The sequence below is a fragment of the Marmota marmota genome, unplaced genomic scaffold (genome assembly GCF_001458135.2).
Source record: "Marmota marmota marmota unplaced genomic scaffold, marMar, whole genome shotgun sequence".
NCBI lineage: Eukaryota > Metazoa > Chordata > Mammalia > Rodentia > Sciuridae > Marmota > Marmota marmota.
This window is the reverse complement of record NW_025999891.1, coordinates 8273517-8296799: the sequence shown is the minus strand read 5'-3', so window position 1 is coordinate 8296799 and position 23283 is coordinate 8273517. Positions and strand designations below refer to the sequence as shown.

The 23283-nt window shown below is 47.9% G+C and overlaps 1 protein-coding gene across 1 annotated transcript in view; it reads left to right on the top strand.

Annotated features, from left to right (window-relative positions):
* The first annotated feature begins 1495 nt into the window (after positions 1 to 1495).
* The window catches only part of Asic2 (acid sensing ion channel subunit 2), a 1061443-nt gene continuing 1039655 nt past the window's right edge, over positions 1496 to 23283 (top strand). The window contains exon 1 of the mRNA XM_015501193.2: positions 1496 to 2434. Coding sequence (XP_015356679.1) covers positions 1880 to 2434 — 555 coding nt within the window. The 5' untranslated portion in view covers positions 1496 to 1879. The remainder of the gene's footprint in view (positions 2435 to 23283) is intronic.

The following is a 23283-nucleotide window of genomic DNA, read 5'->3' as shown; positions in this document are numbered from 1 at the left end:
AGAAGATAGTTGGGAAGACAGATCAGATGCTATGACAACCTCACACAGGCCCTGACCCCAAGCATAGTTTTAAAGCCCGTGTCTCATGGAGGCAGGCCTGCGGCCTGGGCCTGGTACCGCAGGTGAGCGAATGCAGGAGGCTGATCCGCTTTCATCACTTGTACCTACTTGTTTCTGCTCTGTGAGCTCCCGGGATCAATAAGCCACTGATGTCATGCCACATGTTGCCTCAGAGTGCACTGGGACACTGTTCTCAGGAGAAGGTCAGAGGAGACAGAGAAATACTTCAGAGTGGATACCAACCTAGAGGGACATGATCTGAGCTGCCTTCTCCACCCCCTCCCAAGGCGTGCGATGGGAGCCTGGCATGCCCTAGAGACGCCAGGCTGGCCCACCAAGGCACCTGGCCTGGCCTCAGCTTTGACTCCTGTCGGCCACTCAAACTCTCTGCTCCTTTCCTCCTGGTGGGAATTCAGCATCATTGATTCAGTAGGTTCCTGTCATTTGATGTCATTTGATCCTCTGCATGGGGCAAGCTGACAAGCTGCACCTCCTCCCCACAAGGGGCTGGTTTCCAGGGGATTTTCAGGGAAAGGAGGTAAGCAGGCAGGGAAAGCCCCATCCTTGTCTCCCACCTATAGCTCCAGCTGTGCTTCCATCTGGCAAATCCTGGAGCAGGACACATACACACACACACACACACACACACACACACACACACAGTCCAAATGGAACAAGTGCAGCCAGCCCTACCTGGCACCCAGCTGTCTTTTTTTTTTTTTTTTTTTAAATCAAACTCAGAAACTCCTGAGAGCCCTGTGGGGGTGGGGGCTACTTGTTGCTCTTTCTCAGGGGCTCCAAGGGGCACTCTGGCTTTTCCCGCTGGGGAGGGGCTCCTTACTGCTCCCCTGGAGTGTCCCCCCCCCCGCAGGGCCACAGCAGAGGCACTGAGTCTTTAGATAGCTCCCTTCTTTCCATTTCCAGCCNGAAACTTTCTGCGGGTCCCCAGCCCCCACCAGCCCTTCGGCCCCGCCCCGCCCTTGCCCTTCTCTGGTAGCAGCCAAGCAGGAGGCGGGCGGAGGGAGGCAGGATCGCAGCGCCCGCCGGTCTCCCGTCGCCCCTCGGAGGCGGGGTACCATGGAGCCCAGGTCTGAGCCCCACGCCGCGGTCCCCAGTCTCCGGGTCCTTGCCCCTCGGAGGTGGCGCGCTGGCCTCCTCCTCGGAGGCGCTAGCCGCGGCCGCTGGCATTTGGAATTCTGCCCCCAAAAAGGGGGCCTAGGGGAAGGAGGAGAGGAGGGACGGAGGCCGGCGGCGAGAAACGGCATCCGGAGTCCAAAACATCACGGGGAAAGGAGCGGAGCGCGGCGGCGGCGGTGGCTGGGAAGCTGTGCCCGACCGCAGTGCATCAGAGCCGCTGCCCTGACATCCCCCCAGGATGGTTAACACGGGGCATCATGCGCTGGTTAACAGGCTCCGAGCTGCTCAGCGACTTGTTTTAAGCATTTTTCTCCCTCGCTCTCGCTTTTAATCTTGTCTCTAGTGGCGTGTGTAGGGGGGGAGGACTTTATTTCCATTGGCTAAGCGCTCCCTTCCCACCCACATCCCTTCCACATCACCTTGGTGTCTCCCTAAATAAAACCAGCCCTCCTTATCGCCTGGAAAAAATCAGGAGCTAGAGTTTGAATGGGTTTTATATAAACACTCACCCCTTGTCAGCGTGCGGCGGGGCTCTCAGCATAAACTCCCAGCGTCTGGCCTGATGCTTGCCTGGCGTTCTCTCCCTTGGAACGTCAAGGATTAAGCAGAACCGAGGACTGGGGAACTCTTTTCCTGTAATCTGATCAACCTGAAGCCAGTTGCAGAACTGCACAGGGTCCCGATGGACCTCAAGGAGAGCCCCAGCGAGGGCAGCCTGCAACCTTCTAGCATCCAGATCTTCGCCAACACCTCCACTCTGCACGGCATCCGCCACATCTTCGTGTATGGGCCACTGACCATCCGGAGGGTGCTCTGGGCAGTGGCCTTCGTGGGCTCCCTGGGCCTGCTGCTGGTGGAGAGCTCAGAGAGAGTGTCCTACTACTTCTCCTATCAACATGTCACCAAGGTGGATGAGGTGGTGGCCCAAAGCCTGGTCTTCCCGGCTGTAACCCTCTGCAACCTCAATGGCTTCCGGTTTTCCAGGCTCACCACCAATGACCTGTACCATGCTGGGGAGCTGCTGGCCCTGCTGGATGTCAACCTGCAGATCCCTGACCCGCATCTGGCTGACCCCACAGTGCTGGCGGCCCTGCGGCAGAAGGCCAACTTCAAACACTACAAACCCAAGCAGTTCAGCATGCTGGAGTTTCTGCATCGCGTGGGCCATGACCTAAAGGATATGATGCTCTACTGCAAGTTCAAGGGGCAAGAGTGTGGCCACCAAGACTTCACCACAGTGAGTACTTGGTTTTCAGCTCACTCTTGCGTTTGGTCCTCTGGAGGAGTGGTGCGCCGGTGGTCTTCTGAGTATTTGGGAGTCTCCCTGTGCTTGGGAGCAGGAGAGAGAGCAGAGCTTCAGCCGAAGGCCAAGAGAGTAGTTGGTGGGAGTTGTTGGAGCTGGTTGTAGAAAAGGCTACCTGCGGGGGTAGAGCACTTGGTCAGTTCAGACATGGAGGGTGACAGAGGGGCTTACCGTGGGGTCACTTCCTCAGACGTGCTGAGCTGGCTTCCTCCCAGCCAGAGGGAGGAGGCCTGGGTAGTCCGTTGTTGTCCGGGGCGCTTGGTGTCTGAGGCCCTGTGATTGGAACAGCTTGTCATTGACGAGGTGCACTCTCTCTCTCTCTCTCTCTCTCTCTCTCTCTCTCTCTCTCTCTCTCTCTTACTGTCTATCTCTCTCTCTCTCTGCTCGGAAGTGGCATCAGGCACTGCATCCTGTGGGCTGGGCTGGAGCTAAAGCTGTCAGAGAAGGGGGTGTGGGGCCCCAGGCAGCATGGATGGCTCTAGGGCTTTGGTGGCTTGCTGGAGCAGGTGATGGTGCAAGGTGTGGAGGCTCTTTGCTTCTTTATCTTGTGTGGGTTCAGAGGGAGAGGAGAGGCTGGCCCCTGGGGCCTCCATCTGGTCTGCTGGCAGGCTGAAGCAAGGAGCAGTCCAGAGAGCCGGGGCAGAGGGGAGGGTCTGGTGGAGGCATGTGAGCAGGGTGGGCACCGAGATTCCTGGGAGGGTGCGGCGTCCCGGTGGCTGGCTTGTCTGGGAGCTTTAGCTTGAAACTCAAAGGCTTGTTTTTTTTTCTGTGCACAATTGCTTCACGACGTGGGTGCAGGAGGAGGGTTTGGGGAGGGGGGTGAGCAGCTGTGGGATCGGGAAGCCCTGAGGGGAGTGTGGAACTGAGGAAAGAGGAAACACAGAGGGGAATGTGGCTCCCATTCAGGATGGGCTTGTTGGAGGGGGCTGAGTGGAAGGATGGGAGGAGAGCTGTTGTTGCTACCAGGTTCTTGGCCCAGTTAGTGAGCTGCCAGGCACAACTTGGTATAGTAGGTCAGACGGCAACTGCCAATTGTCCAGCAAGTCTGGGGCATCAGGGGCGGTGGGACCCTCCTGAAGTCCAATGTAGCTGCTTTCCCCATGACCGCCTTGGGGAGAAATGAGAGCCTTTGAGTCTCAGAGCCTTGAGCCAACATGCAATTACAACAAGTTTGGGATGGCAGGTGCAGCAATTGCCAAGGGACTGGACTGTGTCATCTGCACTTATTTGGGGTCCTTTGCCTCCTTAAGACCTTCCCTACATTTCTATGGTGCTTCTTCCCCACCCCCTCCCAGATTCACCTGCCTCTTGCTCTGAGTTCGTCTTATTCTAGAGCCAGCCTCTGCCTGCAACCTCTGTGCTTGCTGTTGGCTGTCTCTGATTTTGGAAAAGCCCAGAGTGCCAGGGGCATCGCCTCTCACAGCTCATGTGCTAGAGATCTGTTTCCTGGAGGAGCCGTTTTGTATTATGCCTTTAAAACATTCTGAGGAAAAGCACAGCAAAGCCAGCCATGGTGTTTGCTAAAGAGGAAGCCAGTCTAAGCTGGAGGAAGGACCAGCCCCTTTAAATGGTGCTAGCAGGATCCTAAAACATGTCACACACAAATGATGTCTTAGGTGCCTTGGGGAGAGAGGAGGAAATGCCTCTTTCTTGGAGGCTGATACCGTCACTCTGTTCCACCCCATGCTTTCTAGTGCCTGGCAACGCTCAGCTTCAACACTGTACCATGCATCTTGGAAACACACTCAGCTGTTCCTCTGTCTGCCTGTGCACACATGGAACACACAGACAGCAGACAGACAGTCATGGGCAGCAGGCCCTGGACACAGTCCTTAAGAATCCTCATGACTTTGCATCCACCTGGAGGCTTCTTCTGTATTCACGTCCAAGTTCCATTTGGAAGTAAAGGTTTTTGTGACCTCGGGCTGCTCTCTTGCACTTGGTTCATCATTTGAGCTTCTGGGGTCCCATGAAGCTAAAGATCAGACCTTAAAACCTTACCTGTCTTTGGCCTCTCTGGCATGTCTCCAAAATAGTGAAGGTGCCTGTGGATGAGGTTTATTACTTGATGGGTGGTGTGTTATCATCTGCCATCCTCATCAGGTTCAAGACCGTTCAAGACCTGTCCTTGGACTGACCCTCTATGTATGACTGTCCCCAGCCTTGAAAAGGGGGTGAACCACGGTGCTGCTCTTCCAGGTGCTTAAGGATATCACAAAAGGCACCTGCTCCAGGAAAGCTAGAGTGGACCTGGGAAGGCTGTCGTCTTCACCAGGTGGTCACAGCAAGTGGCCATGCCGAGCCTCTACTAGAGGGACCACAGTGTTTGAGTGGGAACCCTCCTGACCGATGCTGGGACTCCCTGTGTCCTTTGGGTCCTGGGCCTAGGGATGTTTATTCTTGGTCTCTGAGAAAGCTGAGGTCTTGGGCAGGTGGTTCTGGAAGAAGCCAGCACACCAGCCTCTCTGCCTCTGCTGTGCATCCCTCTCCACTTGGCTTGTTTCTGGGCTCTGCTTGGGATTGCACTACGCTCTTTCTCTAAGTGCTGAGACTAAAGTATTAGAGAAGCTTGCTGTGGGGGAGGGGCCGACACAGGTGAGTGGCTTTTTTTCTGTATTTCTTTTTCTATAAAGCGTCCTTCATGGTCTCTCCAGGGCTAATGCCTTAGCATAAGCTTCCTTATTCCAAGTCCTTAGCTGGTGTGCAGTGAAGTGCGTAATACCCTTTAATTAGTGAATGAGCCATGATTCTAGCAGAGTGAGAGGAGGCTGTTTGTAGAGACTAAATGTCCCCAGGAAGCCAGGTGTGGAATGCCTGACTGTCACATAAACAGGTGTTCTCCATGGACGTGCAGGTACACTCTTAGCCATCATTTGGGGCAATCTGACTTCAGGCAGGCATGCACTTCTCCTCCCTGGGAAAGTGCAGAAATCAAAGCAGAAGAAGGCTTTGATTTCAGGGTGACCTATTCATAGGAGATGGCTCCCACTGACCTGGAGGGAAAGGAAGGGACAGCAGGGAGTTGGATAGCAGCGGAGTTGCTCGTGGGGATGTTGGAGGATCTGAGTTCAAGACCACCTGGCCTCCCCAGGTCCACTCTAGCTTACCTTAGCAAGGCAGGTTTGAAGCCCAACCGCATCACGAGTTCCTTTCCCCTGGTTGTAGCTCTCTTCCTGTCTGGGCTCCTCTTGCTCACCTAACATGTGATGGTGATCTGTGACTTTCTTCCCCACGGAGGGTTGAAAGGATGGAGCAGGTGAGGCAGGACTTGTGAAAGTCCTTTAGTACATTTTTCCAGCCACATAAGGCAAGGTTCTCGTCAGTATCTGTGGAGGGACCTGTTGTCCTGCTGTGTGCCTTGTTTGCAGGAGTGAGACTTGATGAGAAATGCCCACAAATGACACTGTGGAGGGAGGGGCGGCTGCTGCTCTGTCTGGAGCACTGGGTTAGAGCCCTGCCTCCCTGGGGGTGGGGGTGGGGTTCCCTAGCTAACTGTTGCTGACTGTGGCAACCCCACTGGTGATGACTAGCATGGGACTCCATTGTGTTGTTCCCTGACTCATCACACTGGGGATCATCTGACTCCAACTCCAGGAATGCAAAGGACACTTTATTTTTCACTTTTATCCTGATTTCTGAAGTTGCGTTTGTACTGACCCTTGAAATTTCTTAGGAAAGGTGTTTCTTTCTTTTTTTTTTTTTTTTTTTTTTTTTTAGCAAAAGAAGGGTCTCTGCCCTCTGAGATCTTCTTGGAGGCACTGTATGGATCCTATTAACGGGTACCACATAACACGATAGAGATGTTGGGGCGAAGGTTTAAGATCATGTCTTTGGGGTTCTTGCAGGAGGCCAGTTGGGTCCATAGCTACTGTGGTCTGATTCTTATCGCACGGGGAGTTTGTATGTGAGACTATGGGCTTTAGGCCTTTCGGGACAGATCTGAGCTGGAATTCCAACGGTGACTTCAACAGCAGCTTCAGAGTGCAGGCTGTGCTTTGGAGATTCTTGGTTCTCCTTACACGTTGCTCAGTGCCTGCCTTCCCATCCGTTCTCAGCACCCCTCCGTCTTGGTTTTTGTTTTCCATCTCACATTCCCAAACTCACCTCCAGGAAGCTCGTTCCTGCCCCAACCTCTGACGGGGGTGGGGTCATCGAAGCACCATGTGTACAGCTTGGATCACCGTGTGTTGTATTGGTCATGCATGGTCATTTTTTGATGGTCACTGGTATCTACTGAGCAGTAATGGTCAATGCAGACGGGGTCCTTGGCATGCTGGAGCCACAGTGTATTTCCAGCCCCTCCAGATGCAGCTGGACTCATTCAGCACAGACTCCTCCTACCAGGTCAAGTATGGGAACCGCCCGCAGCAAATAGTTAAATAACAGAAAGTCATATACTTTTTGTTCCCTGAGTTGACCCAGAATCTGCCTTTCTTACTCTGTTTCTTTACCTTTTGTGTCCTCTCTCCAGGTCTATTTATGTCAACACTGCTTATCTTTTAAAATCCATTGCCCATGCCTTCCCATTACCATAATCTAAATTAATCTCTTCTTCTGTCTTCTAAACAGCATTTGGTTTACTTCTCTGTTAGCGCTGTCATTATGCCTTTTGCTGCCATCAGAATCATGAAGTGTTTGGGCTAAAAGGGACCTTAGAGATGACTTAATTTACTTGCTGAGTTTTTAAACCACTGCTACTCTTTGGATTTATTTTTTAATTCACAGGTAAAAATTGTATGGATCATGGTGTCCAGCATGATGTTTTGAGATATGTACCTTGTGGAATGGCTAAATCAAGCTACTTAACATATGCATTACCATACGTACTTAGCTTTTTATGTGTGTGCGTGGTAAGAACACATGAAATCTATTCTTTTAGAAATCTTCAAGTATACAATATATTGTTACTTACTTTAGACACTAGGATGTACCATAGATTTCCTGAACTTAATTTCCTTAAAATTTTGTCTTCTTTGATCAATACCATTTCTCCAGTTCCTTCACCTATCCACCCCAGCTTCTGATAAACACAGTTTAACTTTGAGTTTCATTTAGATTTTTTTTTTTTTGTATTATGGATTGAACTCAGGGGCACTCGACCACTGAGCCACATCCCCAGCCCTATTTTGTGTTTTATTTAGAGACAGGGTCTCACTGAGTTGCTTAGCGCCTCAGCGTTGCTGCGGCTGGCTTTGAACTCGTGATCCTCCTGCCTCAGCCTCCTGAGCTGGGATTACAGGCATGCGCCATCATGCCTGGCTTCATTTAGAATTCTTTTTCTTCCTTTCTTTTAGATTCTACATATGTAATCATGCAGTATTTGACTTTTTGTGCCTGGCTTATTTCACTTGACACAGTGTCCTTCAGGTTTCTCTGCATTGTTGTAAGACAGAGTTCTTTCGTTTTTATGGCTAAGTAGTATTCCATTTTGCATATATATACCACATTTTATTATCCATTTCTCTGTCAATGGGCACTTAGGCTATTGTGAATAGTGCTGAAACAAATACAGGAGCAGTGTTGTCTCCAACATACCTCCATTCTTACTTTCCTTTGGCTATATAACCAGTAGTAGGGTTGCTGGACCCCATGATAGTTCTAGCTTTAATTTTTTGAGATAGCTCCATGATGTTTTCCATGATGATTGTACTAATTTACATTTCTACCAACAGTGTGGAATGTTCCTTTTCTCCACATGCTCACCCGCACTTGTGATCTTTTGTCTCTTTGACAAGAGTCATGCTAACAGGTGTGAGTAATATCTTATTGTTAATCACTGATATTTTATCTCTTCTCCCTCTCTGCAAGGTATGATGTCTTCACTCGTCTGTGGATTCTTAGGCCCTAGACTGTATAGCATATAGCTCTCAAAATGTATCTTCAGAGTTTCTGTCCAGTGGGCTTGGAGTTTTTTGAATGTGGGGGGAAGTGACATACTCTTCTTCCGGCCTCCCTGTTTAGCATAGGTACCTGGGATTCAACCTGCATTGGTATGGTTTTTTTCTATATTTGTCATTATTTTGATTATATACTTTTTTTTTAGAGAGAGAGAGAGAGAGAGAGAGAGAGAGAGAGAGAGAGAGAGAGAGAATTTTTAACATTTATTTTTTAGTTTTCGGTAGACACAACATCTTTGTTTGTATGTGGTTCTGAGGATCGAACCCGGGCCGCATGCATGCCAGGCAAGCGCACTACCGCTTGAGCCACATCCCCAGCCCCTTGATTATATACTTCTTATTGTAGAAGCCATCCATGATTATTGGAAGAAATTTGGGAACTATGGAAAATAATACATAAGGAAGAAAATTGCCTATAATAGCAATTTCAATATAATCACATGAATTATTTTGGCACTTTGGGATAGCTGTTCTGCGACATGGTGTGAGCATGTGGGTGTGTTCCTAGGGTTGGGATCACACCATCTCTCTGTCTGGTACCACATCTGCTGTATGGTACACACCCAATCAGTGACCAGTTTGTTGTCTTTTCCGGGAGTCATCCGGTTGGTTTTCTGGGTGTGAGGAAATTCCTTGATCTTCAGATCATAACTCAGTTATTCTCCTTTGATGGCACTTTATGGATAGTAGAACTCCAGGTTTATCCAAAGCCATCTTGGTCCCACTATTTTTTGAATATTTGCTAGGATGCGGCAGAGATGTGTTCCTTCACACTAAGTTCCACCTCCTGACTGAGGCCCAACCTTGCTCCTTGGTGAGGGTAGGACATGACCATCCACGGTGCCAGCTTCAGTGTCTGGGTGGAAACCCTGGCTCTCCCTGACCTGTGAAATCCCTCGAGGCTCTATGTCAAAATTGGTCAAAGATACAAGAGATGCAAATTAGATGATTTCTCCTACCCTGGGAAGCTCTGTAGGCTTGGGAGCCTTGGACATGCCCTTGGAGAGGTAACATTTGGTAAGCTGGGCAAATTTTTCTGGTTAGGATCTTCTAACAGGCTATCAGGCTGCGTGCCTCTCTGGAAGTAATATTTCATCTTTCTGATACGATGAAGGGTTAAGACGGTGATTGGGAGCTGACTATTTCGATGACTCATCCCATCTGCTTGGAAAGACAAGCTGAAGCTCTCACTCAGGCCCTGAGCCAATGCCCAGTTGTCATTGGGTAAATCTATGTCTGTGCCTCTTAGCTTGAAAATGCTCAGATCTCCAGAACAGCGGATGGAAGAGGAGCTTATTGCCTTGGGAACTGGTTCCTTTCCCCCTCCCTAGAGTGGTTCCCTCTTTCTTTCTATAGAAAGTCCTTCCCTTAATGAAAAGAAAAAAAAAATCTGTAAAGTAAATCTAGTGTGTTACTGATTTATAAGGGAAGAACTGAGATGTGATCTGCCCCTCCCCCCCCCCAAGTAATCTCTCAAAGACTCAATTGGTAGCTTTTAGCACTAAGGTTGCTCTTAGAGGTGGTGCTTTGTAGAGTAGCTCATATTTCATAGTACCCAGCATCCCAACCCATCCATCAGAGCAACCCCTGAGTCTAGAGGCATCTGGAGTCTTTCTGTGTGCTCCCTGACTTCTGTATTTTTGTGTTTGGTGGAGCTAGATTGAAATATCAAACTTGAGCAGCCTGATGATTTGACTCATGATCTCTCAGAACCTGAAACTAATGGCCTGAATCCCACCTGCAAGTTTGAAATTCCATAGATCACACTTCTCCCATGTGTTGGGTGTATAACCAGCCCATACAGACGGGACTCAGTGGTTACCGAAGAACGGCTGCTTCCCACGCTCTGAAATACATCACAGTCATTATTTGATAAATCTGAATCCTCTGCTAGAAGCCTGTTTGTTACGTCAGGCTTTATGTGGGGACAACATACCCCAAAGTGTCATTATTTGGGTGCTAAAGCATCTTTCCATCTTCTAGTACTTATTTTTTCCGATGATTTAGGTGCCTTCTCTATTGATTAATTCAGCGGCCATTGAAATTTATACTCCGAAAAAATTAAACATGTAACAGAAAAGGAATGTATTTGTGAATTTATTGACCTCCGCTGATTGATTTGCACAAACTTCGGCAAGATAATTAGCCTCCACGGGCCTCAGTTTCCTCTTGTGTAAAATGAGCACGCTGAGCTAGGTGTTTCCAAGGACTTGCCAACTGTACAATTCTCATGAAATAGAATGTGACTAAAATTTATTTTCAGATCCCACGTTTGTTCACTGAAACTAAAACTTTTACTTACTTTGGGGCAGGGAGGAGGGAGCTGATGTTATTTTTAAAGTAGATATATGTATCCATTTATTTGTTAGTGTTATTTTATTTAGATAGAACTATACAGGGGAAGCAGAAACCCCTAGATACACTGTGGTGGGCTATGGGAGACCTAAGATTTGACTCTCAGAGCCTCGTCCATGAACCTTTGAGTGTTGGCCCTGTAGTTCATGGCTCTGATTGAAAGTTTGGGTCCCCTCAGTGCAGTAAGTGTGAGCAGGAATCTGCTCCAGGTCTTACCTGTGTAAAGTAGCAAGGGCATCTGTGCAAGGCACAGTTGATCTGTGTCGATGCCCTGACCTCCTCCTGGGGTACAGCACCCCCAACAGTTCACATCTGCCCCTTTCTCCTGGCTGGCTTGCCCTTCACACACTGGCGCTGCATCTGCTAGAGATACGTGGGAAGTTATGCACCTCCCCGCCACCTGCAGGTGGCCATTGGCCAGTGCCTAACTCAGGAGTATGAAATGCTGGGTGTCTAGCTTCAAGTAGCAACTCACTGGGGTGCACCTTGTGCTCCAGAGCTTCCTGTAGGATCAGCATGATCTAGACTTCTCCCGAAAGCACATACCTGCTTACCCAGCCCTATCCTCTTCCCCTCCTTGTCTTAGGGCCTTGTAGGGAGAGAACCCCTTCAATAAGCCACCTCTATAAGACACAGACTCCCAGGATCTCTTAGGGAACTGGACTTGTGTCCATTACTTTTGGCCTCTCCATCTGTTGATAGTATGGAGAATAGCCTCAGTGTAAGAAGCACAATCTAGCTTAGAAAGAAAGAAATACCTGGGTTGATTTTTTTTTTAAACATAGACTTTCTAGATCTATGCCTTCAACTTGGAACCTATGATGATTCCCAAAGAAGATTTTGCGTAACCCCAATATAATAATTTCTCTGATCAGGATTCACCACTCTAGGTGTTGCTGGTTTGCTCTTCTTAGCAGTTTTTAATTTTTTTTTTAACCCCAAGACAGCCCTTCCCAAGGAGCCGAGCCATGCCTGTGTGCCAGCTGCTCTGGGCACCCATCTGCTCACACCCCAGCTCACACCTTTACCAGCACCTGTTTTCTCTTATTTCCAAGTCGGCTTTCCCTGAAATCATCCCTTTTCCGCCCTCCTGCCCGCCTTCGCTGCCATTTCTTCCTGGATGTACATCAGCCTGGCTGCAGCCCCAAGGAGGCGGCCTCTGCCTGTGCTGTTGGCTGTGGCCTGTGCCCATCTATAATGCAGGAGGCAGTGAGAGATGGATGCTGACCAGGGGAGAGGCGCCTCATGTGTCACAGAGACCATGAGTGATGAGGAGTGCACGGAAGGGCACAGATTGTTTAGGTTGAAACGTGAAGAGGGCGACTTGCGGGCAGCGTGATTGCTGTCTCCAAACACTCAGAAGGCAATCAGAGAGAAGAGGAATGGGTATCTCTCTCTGTGTGAGGCCAGAGGGACGAGCTAGCCCCAGTGGGTGGGTATCCGCTGATTGGAAGGAGTTATTCTGGGAGTTTAGAGGCCCCTGTGGCTCCCCCAGGAGCTCTAGCTGTGGCTGAGGGATGGCTGATCGGCAGTGCTGCACACACGGATCGATGTCAGGTAAGGCGTGGGATTTAATGACCTCCAAAGTGACTTCCAACGGATTGATTTATTTCCTTCCTGAATAGATAGTTGAGGTCAGAGGTAAGGGCCATCGATGGATGGCATTGGAAAGAACTGAGTCAGGGATCCAAGTGGCTGTTAAAGGACCCATGCCTCCCCCTTGAGAGGCAGTTCCCAGAGGAATTGGTCATCAATTCTGAAAGCTAGTTCTGACCTTTTAAGAAAAACGCAGGTTGTGGTTGGGCATGCCTGGGTTCCATGTGCATCGCTAGGGGACTGGGATCTGTGGATTGGTGGAGCTAAAGACAGACTCAGGTACAGGAGCTGGGGAAGAGGCTAATATGGTAAAGAGAACGTCCTGCAGAGGAGCACTGGTGACAGAAAACCAAGACCATCTAGGCCAGGGGAGCACGACAAGTGTTGGAAGGATGAAGGGGCTCTGGCACCTGAGATAATGACATAATGAGGTGTGTTAGCCTCCAGGTACAATCATGTAATTTAGTGCCAGGCAGGTCTGGGTTCCAGGTTTGAGAGACCTTGTGCAAATTACTTAACTCCTCCAGGACTCATTTTTTTTTTTCTCAGCTATTAAATAATAATAATACTGAAATAGGATTGTTGATAGAGATTGAATAGAATAACATAAATACAACTTCAGTCATTGGCCAGATGCAGAATGTCAGCTCTTCATTGGGTGGTGGTGGTGGTGGTGGTGATTTTTATTAGTACTAAAATATGTTGTCAATTAACATAGCGGCAGGGGTTTCAGGAACAAGAGGATTTTGGTTGGAAATCCATATTGATAGTGTTGCATGGAGAAATCCCAAGAAAGTGTGGGGAATGAGGCTTGGATCAAGCCAGGGACCCAACTATGGCTATTATGGTTGAGTACATGCTACAGCAAATACCCGGAGGATGTAAAAAAATACAGTTGCTTCCATTTTATCCAACATTTCATTGTTTACAAAACCTGTAATGACTGCTAACAGTTTCTGAGTATCTCGAACACTGTCTGTTCTAAGCCCTCAAATGGAATCACTCATTTGGTCTTCATAACAGCCCATGGAATATGTAGCTTTTTTTTTTTCATGGAAAAATCTAGAAATGGTGGAAATGGGATTTGAACCAGGGAGAGGTAGTCTGATTCCAGATCCTTGATGCTTTATGAGAAGCTATTTCTACAATGACTCTAACAGTAGAATAGTTGTTGCACAGGTGAACATAGGTAAGGCTCAGAGAGCTTCAGTAATGGCATAAGGCCACTCTGCCAGCAAATGGCATGGATGGGGGTAGAGTTCATGTTTCCTGATCCCCTTTGAGTCTTCTCTGTAAATCTCTCATGCTCTCTGAGCAGGTCAAGGTGAGTGAAGCCATTTATCAGCAAGTCTGCAGTCTTAGCTCAAAAGGTAAGGCCCAAGGTTCCTCAACTTATTGGCATCCTCCTCAACAGGATCCATGAGCATGGAAACTTCTGGAGCTCAATAAAGTGGAGGAAAGTCCCAGCTATGGAGCTCAGCTGTTCATGTACCCTTCTGGCTGTTACCTGCATTCCTTATCCTGTGTAAGTTCACAGAGAGAAGGGAAAGGCAGCCTCTGGTCTCCATGGTTGAAGGTCAAATGAGGAGTTTGGGGCTGCAAAATGCTATTCTAGCTTCCTAGAACCAGACAGCTATAGTTTCAGCCTTAGAGGAGAATGAGCATCACAGATGCCACCAATGTCTCTGATTCTCAAAGTGGCAGAGCCCAATCCTTTTCCTTTGATGAATATGCAGGTCATCAAAGGTGATGGCACATATGTCTGTTGCAGCTGGCATCTCTGGGAGCATAGCTGGGACACTGTGTATCAACTTCATGACTAAATGTTCCCTTTTAAGGGGAAGCTAGGGATTGGATCCTGCAGCCATGGTTTCTGCATCTCCCAGCACTACCTCTCCAGGAGTCAGACACCTGCCTGTGGAACTCCTGACCTTCCACCCACTACCACTCTGCACTCAATCCTTTGATGTCTCCTTACCCAAGACTGCCCAGGTAGAGGGCCAGGTAGTTCCACCACATTCTCCTCAGGAAGTCTGAGGCATTGGAGAAGTCTCCTCTTGCCAGGATTTAATGGGGTGATATTTCTCTGAATTGACAGCTCGGGGCTCAGGGGTCTCCCATTAAAAAAATGAGCATCAATTTCCAGATGTGCATGGGATCCTACCCTGCTAGCTCTTTCTGCCTCCACTTCCCAGTTTTAAATCTGACTCTGGGTGGCGGAAATGATGAATTCTCTAGGAACACACGGGTTTAAGGAACCACACATGTCAAGAGCTTGGTGTTGAGAGCTTCATCTTCTGCTTTCGAATAGGTGATTGATTTTAAATATCCAGCCCCAGTGTGCTGTTGTGGACAGCTGTTCAGGAGGTAGTGGGTTAAGATCTGGTGTTCTGGAGTGAGACCATCAATTCATAAACTACGTGGATGACCCTATGATTATATACTACCTTGGACAAATTATTTAATTAGATTGGGGGAGAAATAAATAATCTGTGAATTCTGCAGCACAGTTGGCCTCAACCTGTTTCTTCTTACCCTTCCCTTGCTTCTCATCTCCTCTTGTACACAAATTTTTTGACTTCCCATGCAGCCTTATATATTTTCTGTCCTCTCCTTTGTGATCTTTGAACTAGGAAATTTCTTGTGTGTTTTTTTCCCCTTCCTCTCCTGACTGAGGGAGCTCTCAGGAGTCACTGGGAAGGGGATCCACAAAGCATGTCTACTATGACTATAGGAGATTTCAGTTTTCTGCTTTCTCCCGGGTGTCCCTGAAAGATCCTGTCCCTCTTCTCATGGAGGACGAGAAATAAAAGTGTCCCCATGGAGTGGAAATAGCTGTGTCTTCTAAAGTTGGGGCCAACACTTCTGCCTTCCTGGAATGATTTTTTCTAGCAGAATACCTTCCATCCCCTGGGCCGGTTAGCTCTTTCAGGGACATTTTAAGTGGCTATTAACAAATGTTGAATTATGGCTGCAAGCCTCTGGGAGTCGACTGACATTCACATGAATCACCAGTGAGCGCGCTATGCTGTCATGGCTGCCACGGGGGGCTGGGATTAAACAAACAGGGTCCACTGCGCCCACCCCCAGCAATGAGGCAAGAACACTGCCCCTTGGAGCCTGTGAAGCAGGACACTCTTCCAGGACCCATGGCCTGTTGCTGCAAGACAGGCAGATGCTCTCTGGTTTGTAGAAGGCGTATTTCAGCTGAGTGTCTGGAGGAATATCACCACCTCTCAGACAGTGCAGGGATCTGCCAGCCAGTCTGGGGGCGGGGGGGGGGGGGGGGGGGGTGGTTCTGAGTGGCTGGGTACATTGATTCATTGACTCAACAAACAGCCACTGAGTGCTTCCTACGTTCTGGGCATTGTGCTGGACTCTGGAGAAATTGAAATGAATAATGTCTAGTCCAGGGACTGAAGAGGCTCACAGTCTAGTGCAAAGGCCAAGCAGTAAACAAATAAATTACTTTACACTAAACAATCAAAATTTGCACAAGGTCCAGAGGCGCAGAGAGTGGGCTCTGAAAATCTTTTCAAAGGAGATAGTTGTACTTTTTTTTTTTCTGATTTTTATCTTTCTTTTAAGAAATTTTGTAACAATTCCAAACACAAATGTTGCAAAACAAGACTGAAGAATTCCTGCCTCTCCTTCACCCAGGGTTGGTCCGGTCGTGTCCTTTATGGGCAAAGATTCCCATCCAGGTCATTCCTTGCACTGGTTGTCAGTTTCCCTTTACTCTGAAGCTGTTTCTCAGTTTCTCCTTGCTGATATTTATTTTATTGTATTTTATTTACTTATTTTTTTTTATGATTTTCAAGGCCAATTGTTTTTCACAATGATTTTCAGTTTGTGTTTGTTCATGTTTCTTCTTGCTTAGACCCAGGCCGTGAATTTTGGACTGAGATTTTACAGAACTGGCACAGGATTCTTGCTGCTTCCCGGCTGGGAGCACCCAGTTCTTGTGTCCCAATACTGACCCTGTTAACTTGTCTTCTGGGGGATACTTGGAGACTATGTAAAATTCCATTTCTCATCTCTCTCTCAACTTATAGTTTTATCATCCATTGATTTTCTTCCTACTTGAATTATTGCCACGATCCTTGCCAAGTGGTGATTTTCTAATTCCATCATTCCTTCTACATTTATTAGTTAGCTTTCTAAAATAAAGAAGAGCCTAGCTTTCTCTTTTCCTTTTTTATTCCTTTATTTATATCCGTATAGACGCATAGATTTCTGTTTTGTTCGATGGCATTTATTTTGTTAGCATTATTATTTAACTTGAAACTCAAATTTGCCCGTATTTGGGAAGTTCTTCCTGCTGACCTCTGGTCCTTTCCTAGTTCAAAGATCACAAAGGAGAGGACAGAAAAATATAATTCTGTGAACCTGTGTTCATTTCGGCCCAGCTGGAAGACCCATGTGCATTTTCTTTTTTATTCTTCAGCCTCATAATCAACTATTTCTCTAGCAAGTACTGGATCCTGTTAATGGGAAACAGTATACAGAACCAAGATCTGGGCTCTAGATGTGCTCGTGGCTTACGAGGGCATCACCGCTCCCAGTCCCTGCCAATGGACAGAGCTGGGACGGTTACATACTCCTCATTGATATCTACATCCCAGCCCAGGGTTTGCATGGACTCCTCCAATCCCATCTAACACCACAGTGTTTATTTCAACCTTTCAGCTTTCCATATTGGTCCTGCCTTTCTCTAGTGGTGAGAAATCCCTGTCCCACGTTCCTCAAACTACTCATTTACTTGCTTCCTTCTCTCCAATGAAGCTCTGAGGCCCCAGGATTGTTACTGGCTCGGATGCTCTGCAACCTCTGGGTCCAGTCCCTGCTGGGCAGCCTCCTGTCCACTCCAGTCCCTCCTCATGTGAGCTTTGGCTGCCACCCAAGCTGATTTCCCTTAACAATCGAATTTTCTCAATGATCTCCAAAACACTTGCACAGTTTTTTTTTTGTTTGTTTTAACTTCTAAAATTCAGAATCCATGAAAGATAGAAACCCGATTCACATGTCTCATCTGGGCATTATGTTTCAGTTGATCAAAAAGCTCGCTCCCTAGATCACACACACCAACTTTTTAAATAGCTTTATTGAGATAAAATTCTCCTGCCAGGCATCTGACTCATAGAAAGTGTGCAATTCTACGGTGTTGAGTCCATTCTCAGAGTGGTGAGTTTTAGTACATTTTCATTACTCCTCAAAAGAGACTGTGCTTTCCCCCAATTTCCTCCAGAGACATCCGTTAACCTCAGATAACCATTAAGCGGTTGTCGGTCTCCATAGATTTGCCTGTTCTGGAGATTCCATCCAAAGGCCATCGTATAATATGTCATCTTCTTTGCCAGGCCTTTTTTCATTTAGCATGAGGTTTTCAGGATTTATCCACGTATCTAGCCCGTGTCAACATCTTAGTGATTTTTGTTGCCAAGTGGTACTCCACTGTATGGATATACCACATTTTATCTATCCAGTCTTTGACTGAGGGGACCCTCGAGTTATTTCCACATTTTGGTGATGACGAGTAATGCTGCTATTCAGACTTCTTTCCATCTCGACTTGGGAAGTAAACCGACCAGTTCTCCCCTACAATCATCCCCATTATGAATCCATCTGATTTCTCCTTGTGGTGTCCCATAACCTGCCCTCCCTCCCCCGTATTTCTTATAAAGTGGGAGTTAGGTAGAAGATCTGGATGAGATACAGATGAATGTTTTTGGCCACAGGAGTCCATCAATGAAGCTGCACGATCCACACTGCACCAAAGCAGGAAGAACACATGCTGTGGTTGGCCCTTCTTCATAGACGTTGGTTTGGATCATTTAGCTAAGGTAGCAACTGCCAGGTGTCTTCATTGCTTCATCTCCCAGGCTCAAATCATCTCGAGTTGTCTGTGGGCTGACACTGTGGCACCCTGTACATATTCCGTTTGCTCTGCTGTTAGAACCTGTATGAGCAATTTCATTAGAGCTTAGTGACACGGTGATTTCCCAATTCCGTCATCCCCTCTGCATTTATTAGCTGATATCCTTTGATAAAGAGGAGCTTTCCCTCATCATCTGGGATCAACGACGCTTCCTACCACGGAGGCAGGATGGATGCTTATTGTTGTGCTTTAGTTTCCGGTTTTCAGAGGATAGAGCTGGTGTAAGGATCGCCAGGCTGGGTGATGGGTACCCAGGTGGACACAGGGAGAGGTATTCACAGGAGGAGTCGAACAATGGTGGAAAATGACTGCAGGTGGCAGGGGAGAGGGAAGGGCCCTAGGACTCCACTCAGCTGTAGCCAAGGCAACCACAGACTCCTTCCAGATCCTGCTATATCTTCCTCTCTTACCTATGGTTTTTTCTAGTCCAGAACCTGGCCAGGGCTGTGGCAGAGGTGGCAGCCCTAGGGTGGGTAGAGCAGAGCTGTGACCACACTGACCACGTGGCACCAGGATCCTAATTATTTGGCCTGCCCCTTCGCATCCTCTCACTTCCCCGCCCAGACAGAGCCCAGTACTCGTGCTGCCTTGCGAGTGTCCCCAGGGCGTCCCTTCGGCTGACCCTCGCCAGCAGGGCCGGAAGACATGGAAAGGCAAAGGAATCCTACGTATGGATTCTATTTAATTAAACTACCTGGATCCATAACAAGAGCAAAAGACTCACTAAGCGTCCGCCACATGCCAGGAGGTGTTCCAAGCACTTTCTGTGTCTGAATGCATTGTGTCTCCCAGTGACAGCACGGCTGGGAGAAGGTGCTTTCATTCCCCTCTTGTGGGGACTCAGGCACAAAGGGTGTAGGGAATTGCCAAGGTCTCAGAGCCATCGCCTCCTGCACTCCCTGTTCTGCCTTTCTAGACATGAAGAGCAGCTTCCAATAGGATGAGACAGAGATCCACAGTGCAGCCAGAGCAGTTTCACTTACACCTGTTTCCAGACCAGGTGGCCTTGGATAACTGGATAATTCCATGCCTCCCTGGCTTGGAGTCTGGAGGGAGGGACCTCTGGTGCAAACAGGGTCTGAATGTTCGTCCCCCTGAAATCCACGATAAGAGCTTAACCCCCAAGGTGATGGCATGAGGAGGGGGCCTTCAAGAGGTGGTTAGGCCTTGGGACCAAGCCCCCAGGAACAGGATTAGTGCTCTTTAAAGGAGGCATGAGAGATCCCTGGCCCCTTCTACCACATGGGACAATTCTAGCTAGAGGGCACCATCTGTGAACTAGAAAAAGAAGCCCTCACCTGTCACCAAATCTGCTGGCACCTTGATCTTGGACTTCCCGGTCTCCAGAACCGTGAGAAATAAATTTCTGTTGTTTGGAAACCACCCAGTGTATGTTGTTTTATTATAGCAGCCTGAATGGACTGATAGGAATGGAGTGGGGTGGTGCTCAGAGGGGACAGGCACCCAGTGGCACAAACAAGACTGTCCCCAGAAGGCCCCAGCATCTTGTGATGTCCCCTCCCTGCATCTCTTGCTGCATAGTCCACAAGGGGAATTTCCTCCCCATAGCCTGCTTCTGACTGGAGCCCCCAGGATCACTAATCATCATGCATGCTAATAAACCCAGAGAATTAACATAGAACACAGGTAATAATGATTTCAGTGGATAGATTTAAAGCTGCCTTCCTGGGAAAACATAATTCAGTCTGTTTTCTGGGAAAATATCTCACAAACAAATAGCAAGTGTGGGCTCAGGTCTCACTTGTGGAAGACCGAGTGCATAGACTCGTAGTGAATTCGACGAGCTATTCACTCACTCATTCCCCGTTCACTTACTCCTTTAGCATTTTCTGAGAACTGCTTTATCGGGGATGCATATAACAGGTGCCCCCGCCCTCAGTAGAACCTCATATTGTTGGAAGGATGAAGATATAGAAGCAAGTAATTTTAATTAGAACTCTCATGTAAGAGTTATCTGTATGTGTGTAGGGGTTGTTGTAGAGGTGGGGGTGAATCACTCCAACCGGGGGGATTGGATTGACTTCGTGGAAAGGTGGCATCTTAGTAGGACCTTAGAGAGGAGTGGAATTTTGACAGGTGCTTGGGAAGACAAATGACCAGAAGATAATGCTGCATGGGTAGGCCAGGGACAGGTGCCCCAAGATGTTTGAATATCATATGCAAAAGGGAGCTCTTGAGAGTTCAAAATGACACAGTGTTATATCCCTTTCTTTAGCATAATGATTGGCAGCGTCCTGTTTGCATATTGTTTAGATAAGAAAGAAGTTGTGAAGGTATACTTTTATAGCTTTTATTTGATTGTCTTACCATGATGATGATGATGATGATGATGATGATGATGATTCAGACAAAAGTTTGAATATTTTATTGGATTTTTAACTTTTAATTGTATCTCTATGGAATTGAAGTTCTTGGTGTGAATTGCTGACCATAGAGTGTAGACAGTGCTTCAGGTGGTGAAAAACTTCACCATCAGGTGCTAAGAGAATTAATCAAGGCATAGTGAGAAGATTTAAGTCTGTGATCCTCCACATTGGAATCACCTGGGAAGCTGTAAAAAATACGGCGACCTCAGTGCCATCCCAGAGATGTGTGGGTATCCAGCTGTCCATCCACAGATTAATGGATAAAGAAAGTGTGGCTCACATACACAATGGAATATTGCTCAGCCATAAAAAAAGAATGAAATCCTGTAATTGATAGCATCATGGATGAGCCAGGAGGACATTATGCTAGGTGAAGTATCAGCACAGGAAGATAAATACATCATAATACCACTCATATCAACTAACCCAAAATTGATCTCATGGAAGTAAAGAGTAGAATAGTGGTTACCAGAGGCTGAAAAGGGGCAGGTAAGGGAGCGGGAGGATTCAGAGAGGTTGGTTAACAGTTTAGAATTATAGCTGTAGAAAGAATAAGTTCTAGTGTTCACCAGCACAGCAAGGTGACCGTTCTTAATAATAATTTACTAGATATATTTCCAAATAGCTAGGAGAAAGGATTTTGTATGTTCCCAATACAAAGAAATGATTAATGTTGGAGGTGATGGATATGCTTAGTTACTTTGATTTGATTATCCTATATTTTATACATGCATCAAAATATCACCCTGTATCCCATAAATATGTATAATTATTATGTTAATTAAAAATAAATTTTAAAACACCTAAAAACATATCAGGTTAATCTTAATGCTCAGCCAAGGTTAAAAAGTACTGCCAAGAAGATCTAGGATCCTCGGGGAACTGGAAGCAAAACCCAGGGCTGCGTTTGCTGGCTGGTCCCCTCCTTAGGGTCAGCAATGCTGACCTAGACCTGGTCCTGGGCTCCCCTCTGGCTCACCTTCTGTGCATGCCACGTTCCTGTGTTCAGGGGTCCAGCTGTCAACAGGCGGGCCTGTTGGTGATTGCTTGGCCATGGTTACAAGACAAGGCAGTTCTCGGCTTAGGCCAGCCAGGGTAGAGTTGGCCGAGGTTTGCTGGCCAGAACCCAGAGAAGTTGTGAAGTTCTGTTCTTGGAATTATTAATCAAGGCCTCTCCAACCTCCCCAGGAGCAAGAGCCTCCATCTTGGGCCAAGCATCCCATTTGGTCTGGAGCCTGACAAGCCAGTCTGTGACACTTGGAACTTCACTCCACAGTCACCAATCTCTCGGGGGTTGGCTATAGCTGTCCAGAAAATTAGGATTCTAGATTCAGGGTGATATTCTGTTTTGCCAGAGCAAGGGGTATGGACAACAGGGACCCCAGGGACCCCAGGAGGTACTGCCCAGTTGTGAAGTGGGGTTTCAGAGTAAGGAGTGGGGTGTGATTCTCGGTTGTCTTTCCTGATGGACTGGCTACCTGTCTGTTGGTCAGAGTGGTCGTAAGCAGGACTTGCTGCCTGCAGTCTAACCTGATTAATCCTGGGGCCAGTGTGAATAGAGACTTAGCTGCTGGTGTGTGGTGCAAACTGGCATGGAGAAAGTGGTCAGGTCACTCGTTGACCTACGATCTTTCCATATTTTGTCACCAAACTCAGGACAGAGACCCACCTCTAAGCTCCCAGGGCATTGTGGCCTGGATTGCTTTCCAGTCTCATCTCTACAGTGGTTGCACTCACGTCCCTGTCTCTCTCTCTTTCCCTCCTTGTGCACTCACTATGTGCCACGTCCTTGACCCACGTTCTCTCTCTGAGGACAGGAGCAGGCCAGCTAACTTGCCCTGTGGACTCGCCTTACGTGGCTGTCCAGTTTTGGTGAGAGAGGGCTTTGGGAAGTTCCCCCAGGCTGTTACCACTTAGGGATGGATGTTGTGACTGGGGCTGGGAGGAGGGTGACGGAGCCGTCACCCCCCCAATTCCAAATACAAATAGACTACAGTTCACAGCTGCCAACAACAGGGCCACTCCAGGAGCCTCCTGGTGTCCTGCATGGGGGCTTTGTAGCTCTGAGAGGGCATTTCAGGACAGGGGATGCTCCTGTCTCTCTGTGGGCTGGGAGCAGGGAAGGCCTTATTTATCCTTCCCTGTCTTTTCCTGTGGCTGGGACTCTTCACTGCAGATATAAAGAGAGAGCATCAGCCTCCAAATCAGACAATCAGTACCTGGAAGTTGATTCTCGCACTGGAGAATCCTTTTCCTTAATTTAGGGTTTTTCAACCTCAGGAAGATTGACATGCAGGAACATACACTTCTCTGCGATAGGGGCTCTCCTTAGCCTTGTATGTTAGCAGTATCTTTGGCAGGAGCCTCCCCTCCCCAGAGTTTTGACTACTGTCTCTAGTTCTTGCCCAACATCTAGAGAGCATTTGTCCCTGATTGTGAACCATGAATTTTTCTGTAAACTGGAATGGAAAACCTCTATGTCACAGGCTTGTCCTCAGATGCAAATGAGGGTGGTTTGCAGGAGAAGCACTTGGCACACAGCAGGTGACCCTCAGAAGGTAACCACGAGGCCCAGGGAAGCTGTACGTTCCATTGGCTGCTTCTCAGGAA